Below are 17,500 nucleotides of genomic sequence, written 5' to 3'. Positions count from 1 at the left end.
AAGGTCCTCTGAACAAAGACAGGAGAGCCCCAGACGGACTTGCATTCAGAACCCAGACGGACGGGAGGGTAGCCTCCTGCCCTTTAGCCGCCGAGGCAGATGGCTGGGTCATCACTGGGGTTTATTTTGCCTCCAAAGTTGCCGCTGGGGCTTGGTGCCGGCACCATGAATCCACTGCTCCCAGTGGCCATTCCTTTCTTTTTTTTCTCCCTTTTTTTTCTTTCCTTTTTTTTTTATTAGATACAACAGAGAGAGATCTAGAGGGGAGGGAGATACAGAGGGACAGAGACAGAGAGACCCCCGCAGCCCTGCTCCACCAATCCGGAAGCCTCCCCCTGCAGGCGGGGAGTGGGGGCTCGAACCTGGATCCCTGTGCACTGTAATGTGAACACTACACAGATATATTTTTATTATTTTTAGTATCTATTTACTGGATAAGAAAGAGAGAAATTGAAGGAGGAGAAGGAGATAGAGAGGAGAGAAGCAGAGAGACCCCTTCACCACTTCTGAAGCCTCCCCCTGAAGGTGGGAAGTGGGGGACCGAATGTGCGTGGCCGTAAGTGCCCCCAAGCAAACTCTTACAATCATCTGGGGACTATAAGAGAGCCCTCTCCCCAAGTCAGAAGCCTCCTTGGTCTTTGTGTTGACCGATCAATGTCCCCGTGGCCACACTGCCCTCCACGTCTGGTGGAACATCCCACCCCCGAGCCAGGAATCCTCCCATGGAAAATGGTCCAGAGGATGATGGGAGACGCGGCCCCCCAGGCCCTCCCTCAGCCCCCCCCCTGTTGCCTCTTATCCACCGAGAATGCAGAGCCCACGTCCCCGTCTGTCCGTCCGTCCAGTCCATCTGTGTTGCATGCCTCTGGCCGCTCTCCCCAGGACCACGCCGGCGGCCGCCCGTCCTAACGCCTCCACGTCTGTTTTGTCTTTGCATCTCCCCCTCAAGCCCCGGACTCGGCTGACATTGTTTTCCTTGTGGACGGATCTGGCGGCGACAGCGCCCGCTTCACGGCCGTGCGGGACCTCCTTGCCACCCTGCTGGAGCAGCTGCCCCTGGGCCCCGCGCAGGTCCGCGTGGCGGTGGTGCAGTTCAGTGACGAGCCCCACACGCTGCTGGCGCCTGACGCCCAGGCCGGCAAGACGCAGGTGCTGGCCGCCGTGCGGGGCCTGCGCTTCTCGGGCGGGGAGCCGGCCAACCTGGGCCTGGCGCTGGACTTCGTGGCCCAGGGGCTCCTGGGCGGGGCGGGGAGCAGCCGCGCCGGCCAGGGCGTCCCCCAGGTGCTGGTGCTCCTCAGCGCGGGGCCGGCCAGCGACGAGATCGGGGACGGGGTGGTGGCTCTGAAGCAGGCCGGGGTGTTCGCCTTTGCCCTGGGCGTGGGGGAGGCGTCCCAGGCCGAGCTGCAGCTGGTGGCCAGCAGTGACCAGCTGGTGTTCCGGGCCCCCGACTTTGACCGTCTGGGGGAGCTGCGGGACCCGCTACTGCCCCTGCTGCTGGGCGTGGTGCGAAGGAACATTGTCCTGCAGCCGCCCACCATTGTCACGGAAGGTGCGTACCTATCCCACCCCCGTCCCCTGGGACCCCGTGTCTCTCCTCTCCTCTCCGCTCTGGGCGGCCGGGGTCTGATGAGGAGGGCGGGCGGGTGCTGGGGGGCCGGGTCCCCAGGAGCCAAGGAGGAATCCGTGAGTACGGGGTGGGCTGGGGGGGCGGCTGAGAAGGTTCTGGAGGCCAGAAGGGGGAGGTGTCCTTGGGACAGGAGCGTGGTGGGTGGGTGGGGAGTGCTTTTCTTCTCCTGGGACCTTGGGGAAGGGGCCCAGGGCCTCTGCTCAGACAAAGCCACGACTCAGATGACGCTCCCACCCAGCTTTCTCAGCCTTTGTTTCATTTAAAATTTAAACAAAGGTTTTTTATGGCCACCAGACTTGTCTCTGGGGCTCGGTGCCGGCACTAGGAGTCCACTGCTCCTGGTGGCCATTTATTCCCATTTTATTGGACAGGACAGAGAGACATTGAGAGAGGAGGGGAGAGAGAGGGGGAGACAGAGAGACACCTGCACCCCTTCTCCACCATTCGTGAAGCTTCCCCTTGCGCTGCAGGTGGGGACCAGGGACTTGAACCCGGGTCCTTGTGCACTGCACTGTGTGTGCTTAACCAGGTGCACCATCACCTAGCCCTCAAGCTTTGCTTTTTAGAGAGAGATAAGGAGGGGAGAGAGAAGGGAGGAAGAGATGGAGAGAGACAGAGAGACCCCTGCAGCCCTGCTCCACCGCTCTCAAAGCTTCCCCCTACAGGTCAGGACTGTGGGCTTGAACCCGGGTCCTCCCACATGATGACATGTGCACTTAACTAGGTGCACCACCCCTGGGCCTCAGTCTTTACTTGGGAGAGAGAGGGAGAGACAGAGAGACACTGCAGCACTGCCCCCTTATCGTCGGGCTTCCCCGCTGTCCTCCACGGTGCTCCCATGCTGGGAGCATGAACTCAGAACGTCATACTTGGAGGCATGCACTCTGCCCCTGAAGGCATTTCTCTCTGATTGCTTTGAGGAGCAAAATGCTGATCCCGGGGCCAGGAATAGGGATGGAATGAGTGGCACGTCCTCCGGGGCAGGGGTCACTGGTGTCACCCTCCACCAAGCTGTCCCCCACCCGCACTGTGCCCTCTCTCCCTCTCCCAGGAAGTGTGTTTTTAGGGTATTACCACCACCTATTGTGCTGAGGTTCTTACGCCACGGTGAACTAAGTATTTCCAACCTAGGCGCCTGGAACACGGGGCTAACCCCCTGATTTAGACCTCTGTGGTCTGCATGCCAGAGAAGACCCCTCCCTGCAGGGGGACTGAGTCCTCAAAGTCCTATTGGCACTGAGCACTGAGCACTGTGATTCTGAAACTATGCCCCATAGAACTGGTTTGGGAAGATTGTTTATTCCTATCTTTTTTTTTGTTTTTAAGGAGAGAGAGAGAGAGAAAGAGAGAGAGAGACACCCCAGCACCAAAGATCCTTCATGTGGTGGGGGCAAAGCTTGAACCCGGGTAAAGCACAGAGCAGTGCGTCACCTAGGTGAGCCAGTTCACTGGCCCAAAGCAACTTCAGCAACTAGTCCATGCAACTAGGAGCAGGGGGCATTCCTCTAGCCCCCACACCCATTGCCAGCGCCCCCACTCGCAGTCTCTGGGGGAGTCCAGCCTGTGAGGGCAGCTGGGAGCAGACCCTGGAGCCTCAGAGCTGGACCTCAGGCTGCCCAATCCAGAGGCTGCTCCTCACCTCCCACAGAACAGCTGGCAGGGGGAGGCTGAGCTCCAGATCCCGGGGCCCCAGAGCCCCAGAGCCCCAGAGCCCCAGAAACCCAGAGACAAAGAGCCCCAGAGCCCCAGATCCCAGAGCCCCAGAGCCCAGAGCCCCAGAGCCCCAGAGCCCCAGAGCCCCAGAGCCCCAGAGCCCCAGAGCCCCAGAGCCCCAGAGCCCCAGATCCCAGAGCCCCAGAGCCCCAGAGCCCCAGAGCCCCAGAGCCCAGAGCCCCAGAGCCCCAGAGCCCCAGAGCCCCAGAGCCCAGAGCCCCAGAGCCCCAGAGCCCCAGAGCCCCAGAGCCCCAGAGACCCAGAGCCCAGAGCCCCAGAGCCCCAGAGCCCCAGAGACCCAGAGACCCAGAGCCCCAGAGCCCCAGAGCCCCAGAGACCCAGAGACCCAGAGCCCCAGAGACCCAGATCCCAGAGCCCCAGAGCCCCAGAGCCCCAGAAACCCAGAGACCCAGAGGCCCAGAGACCCAGACACCCAGAGCCCCAGAGACCCAGAGCCCCAGAGCCCCAACACACAGAGACCAGAGACCAGAGACCAGAGACCAAGAGACCCAGAGCCCCAGAGCCCCAGAGCCCCAGAGCCCCAGAGACCCAGAGCCCCAGATACCCAGAGGCCCAGAGCCCCAGAGCCCCAGAGCCCCAGAGCCCCAGAGCCCCAGAGCCCAGAGCCCCAGATACCCAGAGGCCCAGAGCCCCAGAGCCCCAGAGCCCCAGAGCCCCAGAGCCCAGAGCCCCAGATACCCAGAGGCCCAGAGCCCCAGAGCCCCAGAGCCCCAGAGCCCCAGAGCCCCAGAGACCCAGAGCCCAGAGCCCCAGAGCCCCAGAGCCCCAGAGCCCCAGAGACCCAGAGCCCCAGAGACCCAGACACCCAGAGACACAGACACAGAGCCCCAGAGACCCAGAGCCCCAGAGACACAGAGCCCCAGAAACCCAGAGATCCAGAGGCCCAGAGACCCAGACACCCAGAGCCCCAGAGACACAGACACCCAGAGACCCAGAGACCATGATCCCCAGAGCCCCAGAGCCCCAGAGACCCAAACACCCAGAGCCCCAGAGACCCAGACACCCAGAGCCCCAGAGCCCCAGAGCCCCAGAGACCCAGACACCCAGAGACCAGAGCCCAGAGCCCCAGAGCCCCAGAGCCCCAGAGCCCCAGAGCCCCAGAGCCCCAGAGCCCCAGAGCCCCAGAGACCCAGAGCCCCAGAGCCCCAGAGCCCCAGAGACCCAGAGACCCAGAGACCCAGAGCCCCAGAGACCCAGACACCCAGAGCCCCAGACACCCAGACACCCAGAGACCAGAGCCCCAGAGCCCCAGAGACCCAGAGACACAGAGACACAGAGCCCCAGAGCCCAGAGCCCCAGAGCCCCAGAGCCCCAGAGCCCCAGAGCCCCAGAGCCCCAGAGCCCAGAGATGGGAGTCCCAGCTTAGTGAGGGGTTGGGAGGGCTGGGAGGCCCCATCCCAAGGTGTCCGAACGGCGGTGAGGCCTGTCCTTAACTGGAGGTGGCTGCCCTGCCCCAGAGTCACCAAGTCCTCCCTGGGAGCTGTGGAGACAGGTGACCCAGGAAAGGGCTTGTGTGCAAGGCCTTGGACACCTGCCCGGCCCCTCTGTGGGCACACCTGGCAGAGCACAGGAGGGGCACCCAGGGGCACGGGGGAGGCAGGCAGCACCCGGAGGGTCTGTGTCTGCGGGTCCAGGGGGCTCTGGGCCCTGGTCTCTGCCGACCCTCCTGTCCCTGTCCGCCCAGAGGCTCTGTGACAGGGACACGGAACCACTGAATGCCTGGCCTCCCAGGGCCGTGTGATGGCAGTGAGTCTCAGGGCCTCCTTGAGCCTGGGTGCGAGTCAGTAAATGACAGATGCTCCCCTGCTCTGCCCTCCTGGGGTGCTGACACTCAGTCCCGGGTGCTGTGGTCTGAGCCTTTGTTCCAGAGCTCAGCAGGCGCCTAGTTCGCAATGGCCATGACCCCAGGGCTCCCTCCCTGTGGTCTGCACAGCTGAACCTGGCAGCCGCTTTGCCCCAAGTGTCCAGGCTCAGCGTGTGCCCTCGGCCTTGTGGTGTCAAGACTGAGAAACAGGGCAGGGGGAACAGCAAGATGGTTCTGCACACAGACGCTCCTGCCTGAGGCTCTGAGGCCCCAGGTTCAATCCCAGCCCCACCGTCAGCCAGGGCTCAGCAGGGCTCTGGGGGAATAATAATAATAATAACAATAATAATAATAACAAACAATAATAATGAGACAGCAGAGTACTTTTGCAAAACACTCTCCTGCCTGAGGCTCCGGGGTCACAGCACCACCATCAGCTTGAGAAGCAGAGGCCCCTCTGACAGACGTGGTTTGCCCTTTAATCTTTCCAAACTGTGGCTCCAGCCTGGCCTCTCAGAGCTCAGAGACAGACAGACAGACGGCTGGAAAGGGCTCCGGAGTAGCTCTGAAATCTCACTTTATTTTTGCATCTGGGAGGGAGAGATAGATTCACAGGCGACGGGGAGAAGGTGGAGCCCCACTCTGGTCCCTGCTGGGGATCGAACCAGGGCCTCGTGTTATGAGAGCTGAACTGGGTCCCCTGGGCCCCTGACTGGTCTGTGACAGCAAGCAGAGCTGGGGCCTCTGAAACAGAGTGCCTTTTTTCTTCCTTCAGTTAATTTATTTTATATTTGACAGTACATAGAAAAATTAAAGGGAGGGGACACAGAGAGGGAGAGACACAGACACCTGCAGCCCTGCTTCACCACTCGTGAAGCTCCCCCCTGCAGGTGGGGACTGGGGGTTTGAACCCGGGTCCTTGAGCCCTGTGAGGTGTGCGCTTAGCCAGCTGTGCCACCACCTGACCCCTGAAGCCAAGTTTTTTTTCTTTTAATATTTTACTTATTTTTATTGTTTTTAGTGAGACAGACACAGAGAGAGCCCAGAGCCCTGCTGAGCCCTGGCTGCTGGTGGTGCTGAGGATGGAACCTGGGGCCTCAGAGCCTCAGGCAGGAGAGTCTGTACAGACCCCTGTGCTATATTATTATTATTATTATTCCCCCAGAGCCCTGCTGAGCCCTGGCTGCTGGTGGGGCTGGGATTGAACCTGGGGCCTTGGAGCCTCAGGCAGGAGAGTCTGCGTGCAGAAGCATTATTATTATTGTTGTTGTTGTTATTTCCCAGAGCCCTGCTGAGTGCTGGCTGGTGGTGGTGCTGGGGATGGAGCCTGGGGCCTCGGAGCCTCAGGCAGGAGAGTCTGTGTGCAGAAGCATTATTATTATTATTGTTATTATTACTATTTCCCAGAGCCCTGCTGAGCCCTGCTGAGCACTGGCTGCTGGTGATGCTGGGAATGGAACCTAGGGCCTTGGAGCCTCAGGCAGGAGAGTCTGTGTGCAGAATTATTATGTTATCTCCCTGTCCAGTATTTTTAAACTACATTTTACTTGTTTTATTGTCATGAAGAGATAGAGTGAGAAAGGGGGGTCGGGGACAGAGGGAGAGAGATACCAGAGCTCTGCTCAGCTCTGGCTGCTGGTGGTGCTGGGGATTGAACCCAGGACCTCAGAGCCTCAGGCGGGGGGGGGGTGTCTTCTGCAGACGCCAGTGCTGTGTCCCCCCAGCCCTGGAAACCGCGTGTCTGTGCTGGTTTCTGCAGAGGAAAGTCCCAGGCACGCGTGTGGGTGGGAAGGCCGTCTGGGCCGGCGAGCTCAGCCCCTCCGCGGGGCCCTTCTGAGGGGCCGGCCGGCCGCGTGCCCTGCCTGAGCCCGGCCCGTCGCCCCTCCCCGCCCCGCAGTCATCGAGGTGAACAAGAGGGACGTGCTGTTCCTGGTGGACGGCTCCCCGGCGCTGGACCCCGCCAGCTTCAGTGCGGTCCGCGACTTCATCGGCCGGGTGGTGCAGCGGCTGGAGGTGGGGCCCGACCTGGTGCAGGTGGCCGTGGCCCAGTTTGCCGATGCCGTGAAGCCCGAGTTCCACTTCGACAGCCACCCGGGCAAGCGTGAGCTGCTGGCCGCCTTGCGCAAGATGCGGCCGCTCTCGGGGCCAGCCCGCCGCCTGGGCCCCGCGCTGGACGCCGTGCGTACCCGCCTCTTCTCCCCGGCCGCTGGCCACCGCGCGGCTGAGGGCGTCGCCAAGATCCTGGTGCTGATCGTGGGGGCCCGGGGGCCCGTGGAGGACGTGCGGCCACAGGCCCGGGAGCTCAGGGGCAGCGGTGTCCTGGCGATGGCTGTCGGGGAGCCGGGCACTGAGGCCCAGCTGCGGGAGGTGGCCTTCGACTCCAGCCTGGTCTTCACGCCCTCCGAGTTCCGTGCCGCCCCCCTGCAGGCCCTGCTGCCTGCGCTGCTCTCGCCCCTGCGCACGCTGACCGGGACCCAAGAAGGTAGGCGGGCCGGGCGGCCGGTGGGCTCGGTGGTCAGCGCCGTGGGCCGCGGGGGCGCGGGGCTGTGGGACTCCAGGGTCTCAGGCGCCTCTGGGGAAACGCCGTCACAGCACATTGGGGGTCCTGGGGTCCCGTCTTTGGGGCTTCCCGTCGTCCCTGGGGCCTCGTCGGCAGTGAGGGGCGACATCTGTCCCTCTGCCTCCTGTGGCCCCGCTGTCCAGAGGCCGCCCGTCCTCCCGGCCAGCTCCGTCCCCCATCCCCCTCATCCTGCAAGGCCCGGGACCCTGGAACCCGGGGCCAGCTCTGCAAGCCTCCCTCCCTGACAGCCCACGTGTGGGGCCCAGAGCAGGGGGGCTGGGGGAGCAGGGCTCCCGGAGTTGGGGGGGGGGGTCTCGCCCGGCGCCCGTCCTCGAGGGAGATGAGAATCCCGGGTCACGCTGCCCGCCTGCCTCACCCCTCTCGAAGCCCCTGCGTGGACGCAGCTCTGCAGGCCTCTCTCTCTCTCTCTCTCTCTCTCTCCCTCTCTCCCCTGTTCTCTGCCCCCCAGCTCAGCCTCCCTCACAGCCTCAGGCCAGCGCAAGGGAAGGGGAAGGGGAAGGGAAGGGGAGGCTAGGCTTGGGGGGGGGGATGTGCTGGGAGAGGGGCAGCCGGTGGCAGGGAGGAGCCTGGAGGCTCCAGCCAGGTGTGCAGAGAGTGGCTGGGAGAGCGGGCTCAGGCAGGCAGCGGGCAGAGGCAGGGAGGCTCAGGCTGCAGGGGTGCTGCGGGGCAGGGGCTGGGGTGATGCTCGTGGTCAGGGACTGAGGCAAGGGCCAGAGTTGGTATAAGTTCAGGGTGGGGGCATGCATTTGTTGTTTCACTGCTCTTGCCTATTTCTCTACCTGGAAGGAGACACTTCACCTCAGGAGTGTCCCCAGTGCCCTGGTGGCCCCTCCCTGCGGTGCCAGGGTCTGGATGCACATGGCAGGGCCCAGGCTCACAGCATAGGGTCAGTATTTTGAGTCTTGATGGAGTGAGGGTCATGGCGAGTTCTGGGTCAGACGCAGCGTCAGGATTTGCGTCAGACTCATTTCAGCGGAGCTAAGGACTAGGGTTCGAGAACAGGGTCAGGGACAGGACTAGGGGTGGGATTAGGGCTTGGGTTTGGGGTAGAAGAGAGTTAGAGCGAGGAGTCGGGGTCACAGTCAGTGTTAAGGGCCGTGGGGCCAGGCAGTGGCTCACCCAGTTGAGTGCACCTGTTATCACGCACAAGGCTGGGGTTCGAGTCCCCGCTCCCCACCTGCAGGGCTGGCAAGCCTCATGAGTGCTGGGGTAGGGCTGCTGGGGTCTCTGTCTCTATCTCCCCCTCTTCTCTCAAGTTCTGTGTCTCTATCCAGTAAAGAAATAAATAAGATATTATATTAAAAGAAAAAGATGGGAGACGGTACAGAGTCTGCACAGACCCTCCGGCCTGAGGCTCTGAGGCCCCAGGTTCAATCCCCAGCACTTCCACCATCCAGAGCTCAGCAGGGCTCTGGGTTCTCTCTCTGTCTCTCTTTTTCTGCCTCTCTCTGTCTCTTTCTCTCTGTCTCTTTCGGTCTCTCTCTCTGTATCTCTCCCATTATAAGAATATTGGGTTGTCAGAAAAGTCATGGTATGTTTTTGCATAGAGAAACATATAATAGGCCCAGGGAGGCAGCACGGGGGTCTGCAAACAGACGCTCCTGCCTGAGGCTCTGAGGTCCCAGGTTCAGTCCCCAGCACCACTGTCAGCCAGAGCTCAGCAGGGCTCTGGTATTTTGCTGTGTCTCTCATTAAAATGAAATAAATAAGGGGCCAGGTGGTGGTGTACCCATTTGAGCGCACACATTACAGTGAGCAAGGACCTGGGTTCAAGTCCCTAGTCCCCACCTGCAGGGGGGAAGTTTCATGAATGTTGAAGCAGGGCTGCAGGTGTCTCTCTGTTTCTCTCCCTCTCTATCTCCCCGTCCCCTCTCAGTTTCTCTCTGTCCTATCAATAAAACAGAAGGGATATATATATATATATATATATATATATATATATATATATATATATATAGGCTGATAATGATAGAAATATAAATCTAGAAATCATAGTCGGCCTGTATCTGTGACCTTGGGAGAACCACTGCAGTTTCCATGGAGGGGACAGGACACAGAATCTGGTGGGGGGAACAGGTGGCGTTAGACCCTGTGATCTCATGATTTTGAAAATCAGTATCCAATGACTGATAAAAGCAAATTAAAAAAACAGAAAGACTGAGAGAAAGGAAGGAAGGAGGAAGAAAGAAAGAAAGAAAGAGAGAAAGAAAGAAAAGGAAAAAGTGGCCGCTGGAAGCGGTGGTCTCGTGGTGTGGGCACTGAACCCCAGAGACAACTCAGGTGGCAAGGCAAACACAAATGAAGGAATGAAAGTATGAGCAGACGTGTTTAAACAGAGGAGGGAGGCGCAGAGGCCACAGAACGCCATGTCAGGACTTTGCCGACAGCCCAGTATGTCTGCTGGGGGGGGGGGGGCCTGGGCTGAGCGGCGGGGTCACGGCCAGGCCGCCTGGCCGCCTGTGGGGTGGGAAGTCCTCCTCCCTCCTCTGTGTCGCCGGGCATAGCCTGCCGCCTCCCCGCGGCCATGTGTGTCCCCGCGCCGGCCGTCACACATGTGCTGGCCACGCTCACGCTCTTCTCGCTCACGCAGTGACCGCCGGCCCCCGGGACCTGGTCTTCCTGCTGGACGCCACGGTGGGGGACGCCCACTTCCCGCTGCTGCTGGGCCTGGTGTCGGGCCTGGTGGCCGGGCTGCCGGTGGCCGGGGACCTGGTGCGCGTGGGCCTGGTGCAGTTCGCCGAGGCCCCGGTCACCGAGTTCCGGCTGGACGCCCTGCCCAGCCAGGCCGAGGTGCTGGACCGCTTGCGCCAGCTGCGCCCGCGGGCTGGGGGTGCCCGCAACACGGGCCGGGCGCTGGCACACACGTTGGCACACCTCTTCACGCCGGAGGGCGGCAGCCGCATCCGGCAGGGCGTCCCCCAGCTGCTGCTTCTGCTCTCGGGCGGCCCGTCCCAGGACGCCTTCCTGGAGGCGGCGAACGGCCTGGCCCGTGCGGGCGTGCTTACCTTCTGCGTGGGGACACGGCGGGCCGAGCGGGCGGAGCTGGAGCGCGTGGCCTTTAACCCCGGCCTGGTGTACCTGGCCGACGGCTTCCAGGGCCTGCCCGAGCTCGCCCCCCGGCTGCTGCCGCCTCTCAGCACCTACGTCAGCGCCGGGCTGGACGAGGGTCCCCTTGGGGTTCCAGGTAAAGCCCTGCCCGCCCACACCCCCCCCCCCACCACCAGGAGGACACGGGCACTCAGGCTCTGCCCGGTCTTCTGTTTCCTTGTTCTTTCGTCTTTCTTTTATTAGGGGGGCTGGGAGGTGGCGCACCTGGTTGAGCGCACACATTACAGCGCACAAGGACCTGGGTTCGAGCCCCTGGTCCCCACCTGCAGGGGGAAGCTTCACGAGTGGTGGAGCAGGGTTGCGGGTGTCTCTGTCTCTCTCCCTCTCTATCTCCCCTCCTACCTCCTCTCCTACCCTCTCAGTTTCCTTTCTGTCCTATCAAATAAAGAAGAAAGAAAGGAAGGAAGGAAGGAAATAAAAGAAGGAAAAGAGGGAAGAGAGAGAAAGGAAAAATGACCACCAGGAACAGTAGACTCTTTTTTTTTAATTGTTGTGGTTATTATTGTTGTGATTATTGATGTCGTTGTTGGATAGGACAGAGAGAAATGGAGAGAGGAGGGGAAGACAGAGAGGGGGAGAGAAAGACAGACACCTGCAGACCTGCTTCACCGCCTGTGAAGCGACCCCCCTGCAGGTGGGGAGCCGGGGGCTCGAACCGGGATCCTTGCGCCGGTCCTTGCGCTTGGCGCCACGTGCGCTTAACCCGCTGCGCCCACCGCCCAGCCCCTGGAGCAGTAGATTCTTAGTGGCAGCACCTAGCCTCAAAAATAACCCTGGAGACAATAAAAGCAATTTTTAAAAAATTAAAGAAGAAATCACTACAGGGCGAGGTGTTCACATTACAGGGCACAAGGACCCAGGTTTGAGCCCCGGGTCCCCACCTGAAGGGGCAGTCTTCCCAAGTGGTGAAGCAGGGCTGCAGGAGTCTCTCTGTCTCTCTCCCTCTCTGTCTCCCCCTCCTCTCTCAATTCCTCCTTGTCCTATAAAAGAGAAATGGAAAGGAAAAAATAAATAGATAAGTAAATAATAATAACTGACTGACTAAATCAATAGGAAATTATGGCTGCCAGGAACAGCGGGTTCCTAGTGCTGGCTCTGAGCCCCAGGGACAATCCTGGAGGCAAAGAAAACAATGTTTCTTTTATGACTTCATATTAGAGAGAGGGGGCTCTACATGAGACAGACAGATGGAGTCAGCCAGGACCAAAGTGGGGGCTCCGGGCTGGCGGGCAGCCCTGTGTCTCTGTCCTCGCCCAGCGCGCTGAGTGCACTGGTGGTGTTTGAACGCCTAACATTTTATCTCTTTGCTTTTTAATTTAGAGGGAGGGAGAGAGGGAGAGAGAGAGAAAGAGAAAGAGAAAGAGAGAGAGAGGAGAGGAGAGGAGGGGAAGGGAGGGGAGGGGAGGGGAGGGGAGGGGAGGGGGTGATGGAGAGAGAGAGGGCACTGCTCAGCTCATGGATGCCAGCCCTGTGCTCTGTCTCTGGGCTACCCCTTTCTTTTCTCTGTTACTGTTTAATGTTTGGGGTCCTCTGCCGGCAGGGGCTGGGTCTTCCTGAGACGGTCAGTGGGGTCCCCAGGCAGCTGTGAGGCTGGTCACCACAGCCACAGGCCAGCACAGCACTGACCCGGCTGTGCCCCCACCTGCCAGCTGGTGACACCCCAGGAGGCACCGGGGTCGTGGCCGGGGCTCGGTGCTGACACTGAGCCCACCCTCCCGGGGGCTGTGTCCCTCCTTTGATTTGGCAGGACAGAGAGAGGCAGAGAGAGGGAGAGATAGAGAGGGGGAGAGACAGAGAGACCCCTGCAGCCCTGCTCCACCACTCGTGAAGCTTCCCTCCTGCAGGTGGGGAAGGGGCTCGAACCCGGACCCTTGTGCTGGTAGCACCTGCGTTCAGCCTGATGCTCTGTGCTCAGCTCTCCTTTCTGACGTCTCTTCCTCGCCCTCCTCTCCTTCTCCATTATCTCTCCCTCTCTTCCTCTCTCCCTTTCCCATGCCCTGTCTCTCCCTATCTCTCTTCCTTTCTTCTCTTTTTCTCTCCCTCCTCCCTTTCTTTCCCCCTCCTTCTTCATCTCTTTCCCTCTCTCTCTCTCTTCTACCCTCTCTCCTCACTCTGTCCTTCTCTCCCATCTTTCTCTCCTCTCTCTCCTGTCCCTCTTTCCCCATCTCCTCCCTCTCCTTCTCTCCCTCTTTCTCCTCTCCTCTCTTCTCTCTCTCCCTCTCTCCCTCTCTCCCTCTCTCCCTCTCCCTCTCTCTGTCCTGTCTCTCTCTCCCTCTCCCTCTCTCTGTCCTGTCTCTCCCTCCCTTCTTTCTCTACTGGGAGCACTGGTCAGAGGGGGCCGGTGCAGCTGTCCACACAGGCGCCGACCCGCTGGGGGACGCTGGCCGGGGTCTGGGGTGCGGGCTTCGGGTGCGAGTGGACGCAGCCCCCTGAGTGTCCGTCCTTCCCCGCAGGGAGCCGGCGGGACGTGGTCTTCCTGCTGGACGGCTCTTCCAACCTGCAGGGCCAGTTCCCGGCCGTGCGCGACTTCCTGTACAAGGTGGTGGAGGGGCTGGACGTGCAGCCCGAGGGCACCCGGGTGGCGGTGGCCCAGTTCAGCGGGGACGTGCGTGTGGAGTCGCGGCTGGACCAGCACACGGGCAAGGATGAGCTGCTGGCCCTGGTCAAGCGGCTGAAGCTCAAGGGCGGCCGGACTCTGAACCTGGGCGCCGCGCTGGACGTGGCTCAGGGCAGCCTGCTGGCGGCCTCGGCGGGCGGCCGGGCGGCCCAGGGGGCGACGCAGTTCCTGGTGCTGCTGGTGGCCGGCAGGTCCTCGGACCCCGTGGACGAGGCTGCCCAGCGGGTCCAGCAGAGCAGTGTGGTGCCCTTCGTGATCCAGGCCCGGAGCGCCGACCCTGCTGAGCTGGGCAAGATCGTGCCGTCTCCCGCCTTCATCCTGGCCGCCGAGTCCCTGCCCAAGATTGGGGAGCTGCACCCCCAGATCCTCAGCCTCCTGACGACCACGGCACCAGGAGAACCTGAGACAGGTGGGCAGGGGGGCGGGGAAGGGGGCACACAGAGCAGGGATCCCAGCCCTGAACCCAGACCACGGGGCTCCCTGGGTGCTGTGCCTGGTGATGAGAGAGGAGACACCCCACAGCCCTGCCCACCCTCCATGGGCTCCCTGGGTGCTGTGCAGGGTGCTGAGAGAGGAGAGACCCCACAGCCCTGCCCACCCTCCATGGGCTCCCTGGGTGCTGTGCCTGGTGCTGAGAGAGGAGAGACCCCACAGCCCTGCCCACCCTCCATGGGCTCCCTGGGTGCTGTGCAGGGTGCTGAGAGAGGAGAGACCCACAGCCCTGCCCACCCTCCATGGGCTCCCTGGGTGCTGTGCAGTGTGCTGAGAGAGGAGACACCCCACAGCCCTGCCCACCCTCCATGGGCTCCCTGGGTGCTGTGCAGGGTGCTGAGAGAGGAGAGACCCCACAGCCCTGCCCAACCTCATGGGCTCCCTGGGTGCTGTGCCTGGTGCTGAGAGAGGAGACACCCCACAGCCCTGCCCACCCTCCATGGGCTCCCTGGGTGCTGTGCCTGGTGCTGAGAGAGGAGAGACCCCACAGCCCTGCCCACCCTCCATGGGCTCCCTGGGTGCTGTGCAGGGTGCTGAGAGAGGAGACACCCCACAGCCCTGCCCACCCTCCATGGGCTCCCTGGCTGCTGTGCAGGGTGCTCCCATGTGGTTCTGGGTCTGAACCCAGGGCCTTATGGGTGGTAAAGCAAGCTTGATACCTAGGGACCACCATGTCCCCCCAGTTGTGACTTTTCTTTCTCCATCTGGACTCTCACTTTTCTCCAGTGAAAAACAGAAGAATCAGAGCAATCATTTTTCAGGGCATTAGAGTACTTCAAAATCAGATGCACTGTCGAGAATTAGACAGTAGCAGAGTTTAAAATCTTCAGTGCAAGTGGGATGGCATGATGCCTGTGTAAACTGACTTTCATTTGTACATGGGAGGCCCTGGCTGAGCAAAATCAGCCAGTAAATCAATGGATTAATATTTTTATCTGAGTGATGCTGGGGACTGAACCTGGGACCTTGGAGCCTCAGACCTGAAACTCTGTGCACGGCCACTGTGCTGCCCTCCTCAGTCCCTACGGCTGTCTCCACTCTGTGCGTGCCCAAAGTCCTGTCTTCCTGTGCCCGACGGGTGTCCACTGGCCATGTCGCCTGGGGTTCACTGGGTGCCGCTGCGGGCTCCGGGCTGGGCGGCGTAGAGGCCCCCCAGCGTCCCCCCCCCCCCCGTCTCCTGGCGCCTCTTCCTTTGGGTGGGGAGGCGGTAGGAACAGCCACGGGCCACCCACAGTCTGATGGAGGTGGGGACTCCCGGGCCTGGGAGGGCCTCGGTGGCCGAGCGCTGACTCTGGAGCACGAGGTCCCGAGTTCAGTCCCTGGCATCGCGTGTGCCAGAGGAGGGAGGCCCTGCGACACCCCCGCCCGCCCCAGTGCCCTGCTCAGCTCTGCCTTGTGGCCCAGCCAGGGACTGAACCTGGGGCCTTTGTCGCCAGACCCTCATGCTGCTTCTCCAGCCCTCGCTCTGCCTGTGTCCTCCCACTCTCTCTCCCTCTGTCTCCCTCTCCCTCCCTCTCTCTCCCTCTCCCTCCCTCTCCCTCTCTCCCTCTCCCTCTCTCCCTCTCCCTCTCTCTCCCTCTCCCTCCCTCTCCCTCTCTCCCTCTCCCTCTCTCCCTCTCCCTCTCTCCCTCTCCCTCTCCCTCCCTCTCTCTCCCTGTCCCTCCCTCTCCCTCCCTCTCCCTCCCTCTCCCTCCCTCTCCCTCCCTCTCCCTCCCTCTCTCTCCCTCTCCCTCTCTCCCTCTCCCTCTCTCCCTCCCTCTCTCTCCCTCTCCCTCCCTCTCTCTCCCTGTCCCTCCCTCTCCCCCCCTCTCCCTCCCTCTCCCTCCCTCTCCCTCCCTCTCCCTCCCTCTCTCTCCCTGTCCTCTCTCAGAATCACACAAATGAATAGGCACCAGCAGACTCTCCCTCCCCTGCTGGCTGGACGTGGAGCAGCAAACAGCCCAGGACCGTCCACCTTCATGGCTGGGGAGACAGTGCCAGACCCCATCTCTCCATCCTGACCTCTGTTCTTCACTATACCCGCAAGAGAAATACTTCTCATGCTGGGAAGTCTGTCTGTCTATCCATCTGTCTATCTGTCCATCCATCCGTTCAGCCATCCATCCATTGGTCCAGCTGTCACCCAGCCAGCATTCTTTCTTTCTCTGTGCATCCATCCTTCCACTCATCCACCACTCATCCATCATCCACCCATTAATCTATCATCCATCCTCCCACCATCCATCCATCCATCCACCGATTAATCTATCCACCCATTTATCAAGCATCCATCCATCATCCACCCATCATCCATCCATCCATCCATCCATCCATCCATCCATCCATCATCCATCCACCCATCATCCAACTATCCATCCACCCACTCATAATCCATCAATCCATCATCCATCCATCCACCCACCCATCATCGATCCACCAATTATCCATCCATCCGTCCATCATCCATCCATCATCCATCCATCATCCATCTATCCATGCATCCCTCCACCTCTCCAACTGTGCTCCATCCATCCAACCATCCATCCATTATATATTCATCATTCATCCACCCATCCATCATCCATCTACCCATCATCCATCCATCATCCATCCATCCATCCATCATCCATCCATTCATCATCCATCCATCCATCATTCATTCATCCATCATCTACCCATCATCCATCCATCATCCATCCATCTATCATCCACCTATCATCCATCATCCATCCATCATCCATCCATCATCCATCCATCATCCATGCATCATCTATCCATCATCCATCCATCCATCATCCATCCATCCACCATCCATCCATCATCCATCATCCATCATCCATGCATCATCTATCCATCATCCATCCATCCATCATCCACCCACCATCCACCCCCACCCACCGTCCTTACTGCAGTCTGAGCTTCCTGTTGGCTTAGCTTTGCATCACCACCAACTCAGCTGTCCACAGGTTCCACTGCCCTGACCTGTCCATGGCCCCTTTTCCTGACTCACTGCCTGGCCCTGACCTATCCATGGCCCCTCTTCCAGACTCACTGCCTGGCCCTGACCTGTCCATGGCCCCTTTTCCTGACTCACTGCCTGGCCCTGACCTATCCATGGCCCCTCTTCCAGACTCACTGCCTGGCCCTGACCTGTCCATGGCCCCCTCTTCCAGACTCACTGCCTGGCCCTGACCTGTCCATGGCCCCCTCTTCCAGACTCACTGCCTGGCCCTGACTTGTCCATGGCCCCTCTTCCCTGACTCACTGCCTGGCCCTGACCTGTCCATGGTCCCCTCTTCCAGACTACTCACTGCCTGGCCCTGACCTGTCCATGGCCCCCTCTTCCAGACTCACTGCCTGGCCCTGACCTGTCCATGGTCCCCTCTTCCAGACTACTCACTGCCTGGCCCTGACTTGTCCATGGCCCCTCTTCCAGACTCACTGCCTGGCCCTGACCTGTCCATGGTCCCCTCTTCCAGACTACTCACTGCCTGGCCCTGACTTGTCCATGGCCCCTCTTCCAGACTCACTGCCTGGCCCCGACCTGTCCATGGCCCC

At 60.8% G+C, this 17,500-nt stretch overlaps 1 protein-coding gene across 4 annotated transcripts in view; it reads left to right on the top strand.

The window, feature by feature from the left end:
* Nucleotides 1-17,500, top strand: part of LOC103126747 (collagen alpha-3(VI) chain) — a 64,986-nt gene that overhangs the window by 15,859 nt on the left and 31,627 nt on the right. For 2 of the 4 annotated variants that reach the window (XM_060184172.1, XM_060184171.1), the window contains exons 3-5: nucleotides 7,063-7,647; nucleotides 10,337-10,930; nucleotides 13,308-13,880. In XM_060184172.1, the coding sequence (XP_060040155.1) occupies nucleotides 7,063-7,647; nucleotides 10,337-10,930; nucleotides 13,308-13,880 (1,752 nt within the window). Of the gene's footprint in view, nucleotides 1-949; nucleotides 1,550-7,062; nucleotides 7,648-10,336; nucleotides 10,931-13,307; nucleotides 13,881-17,500 lie in introns of all 4 variants that reach the window. The other 2 variants (XM_060184169.1, XM_060184170.1) reach the window with 2 other exon arrangements.

This window comes from Erinaceus europaeus, unplaced genomic scaffold, assembly GCF_950295315.1.
Source record: "Erinaceus europaeus unplaced genomic scaffold, mEriEur2.1 scaffold_591, whole genome shotgun sequence".
In the NCBI taxonomy this organism is placed as follows: Eukaryota; Metazoa; Chordata; class Mammalia; order Eulipotyphla; family Erinaceidae; genus Erinaceus; species Erinaceus europaeus.
This window is presented reverse-complemented; position numbering and strand designations above follow the sequence as displayed.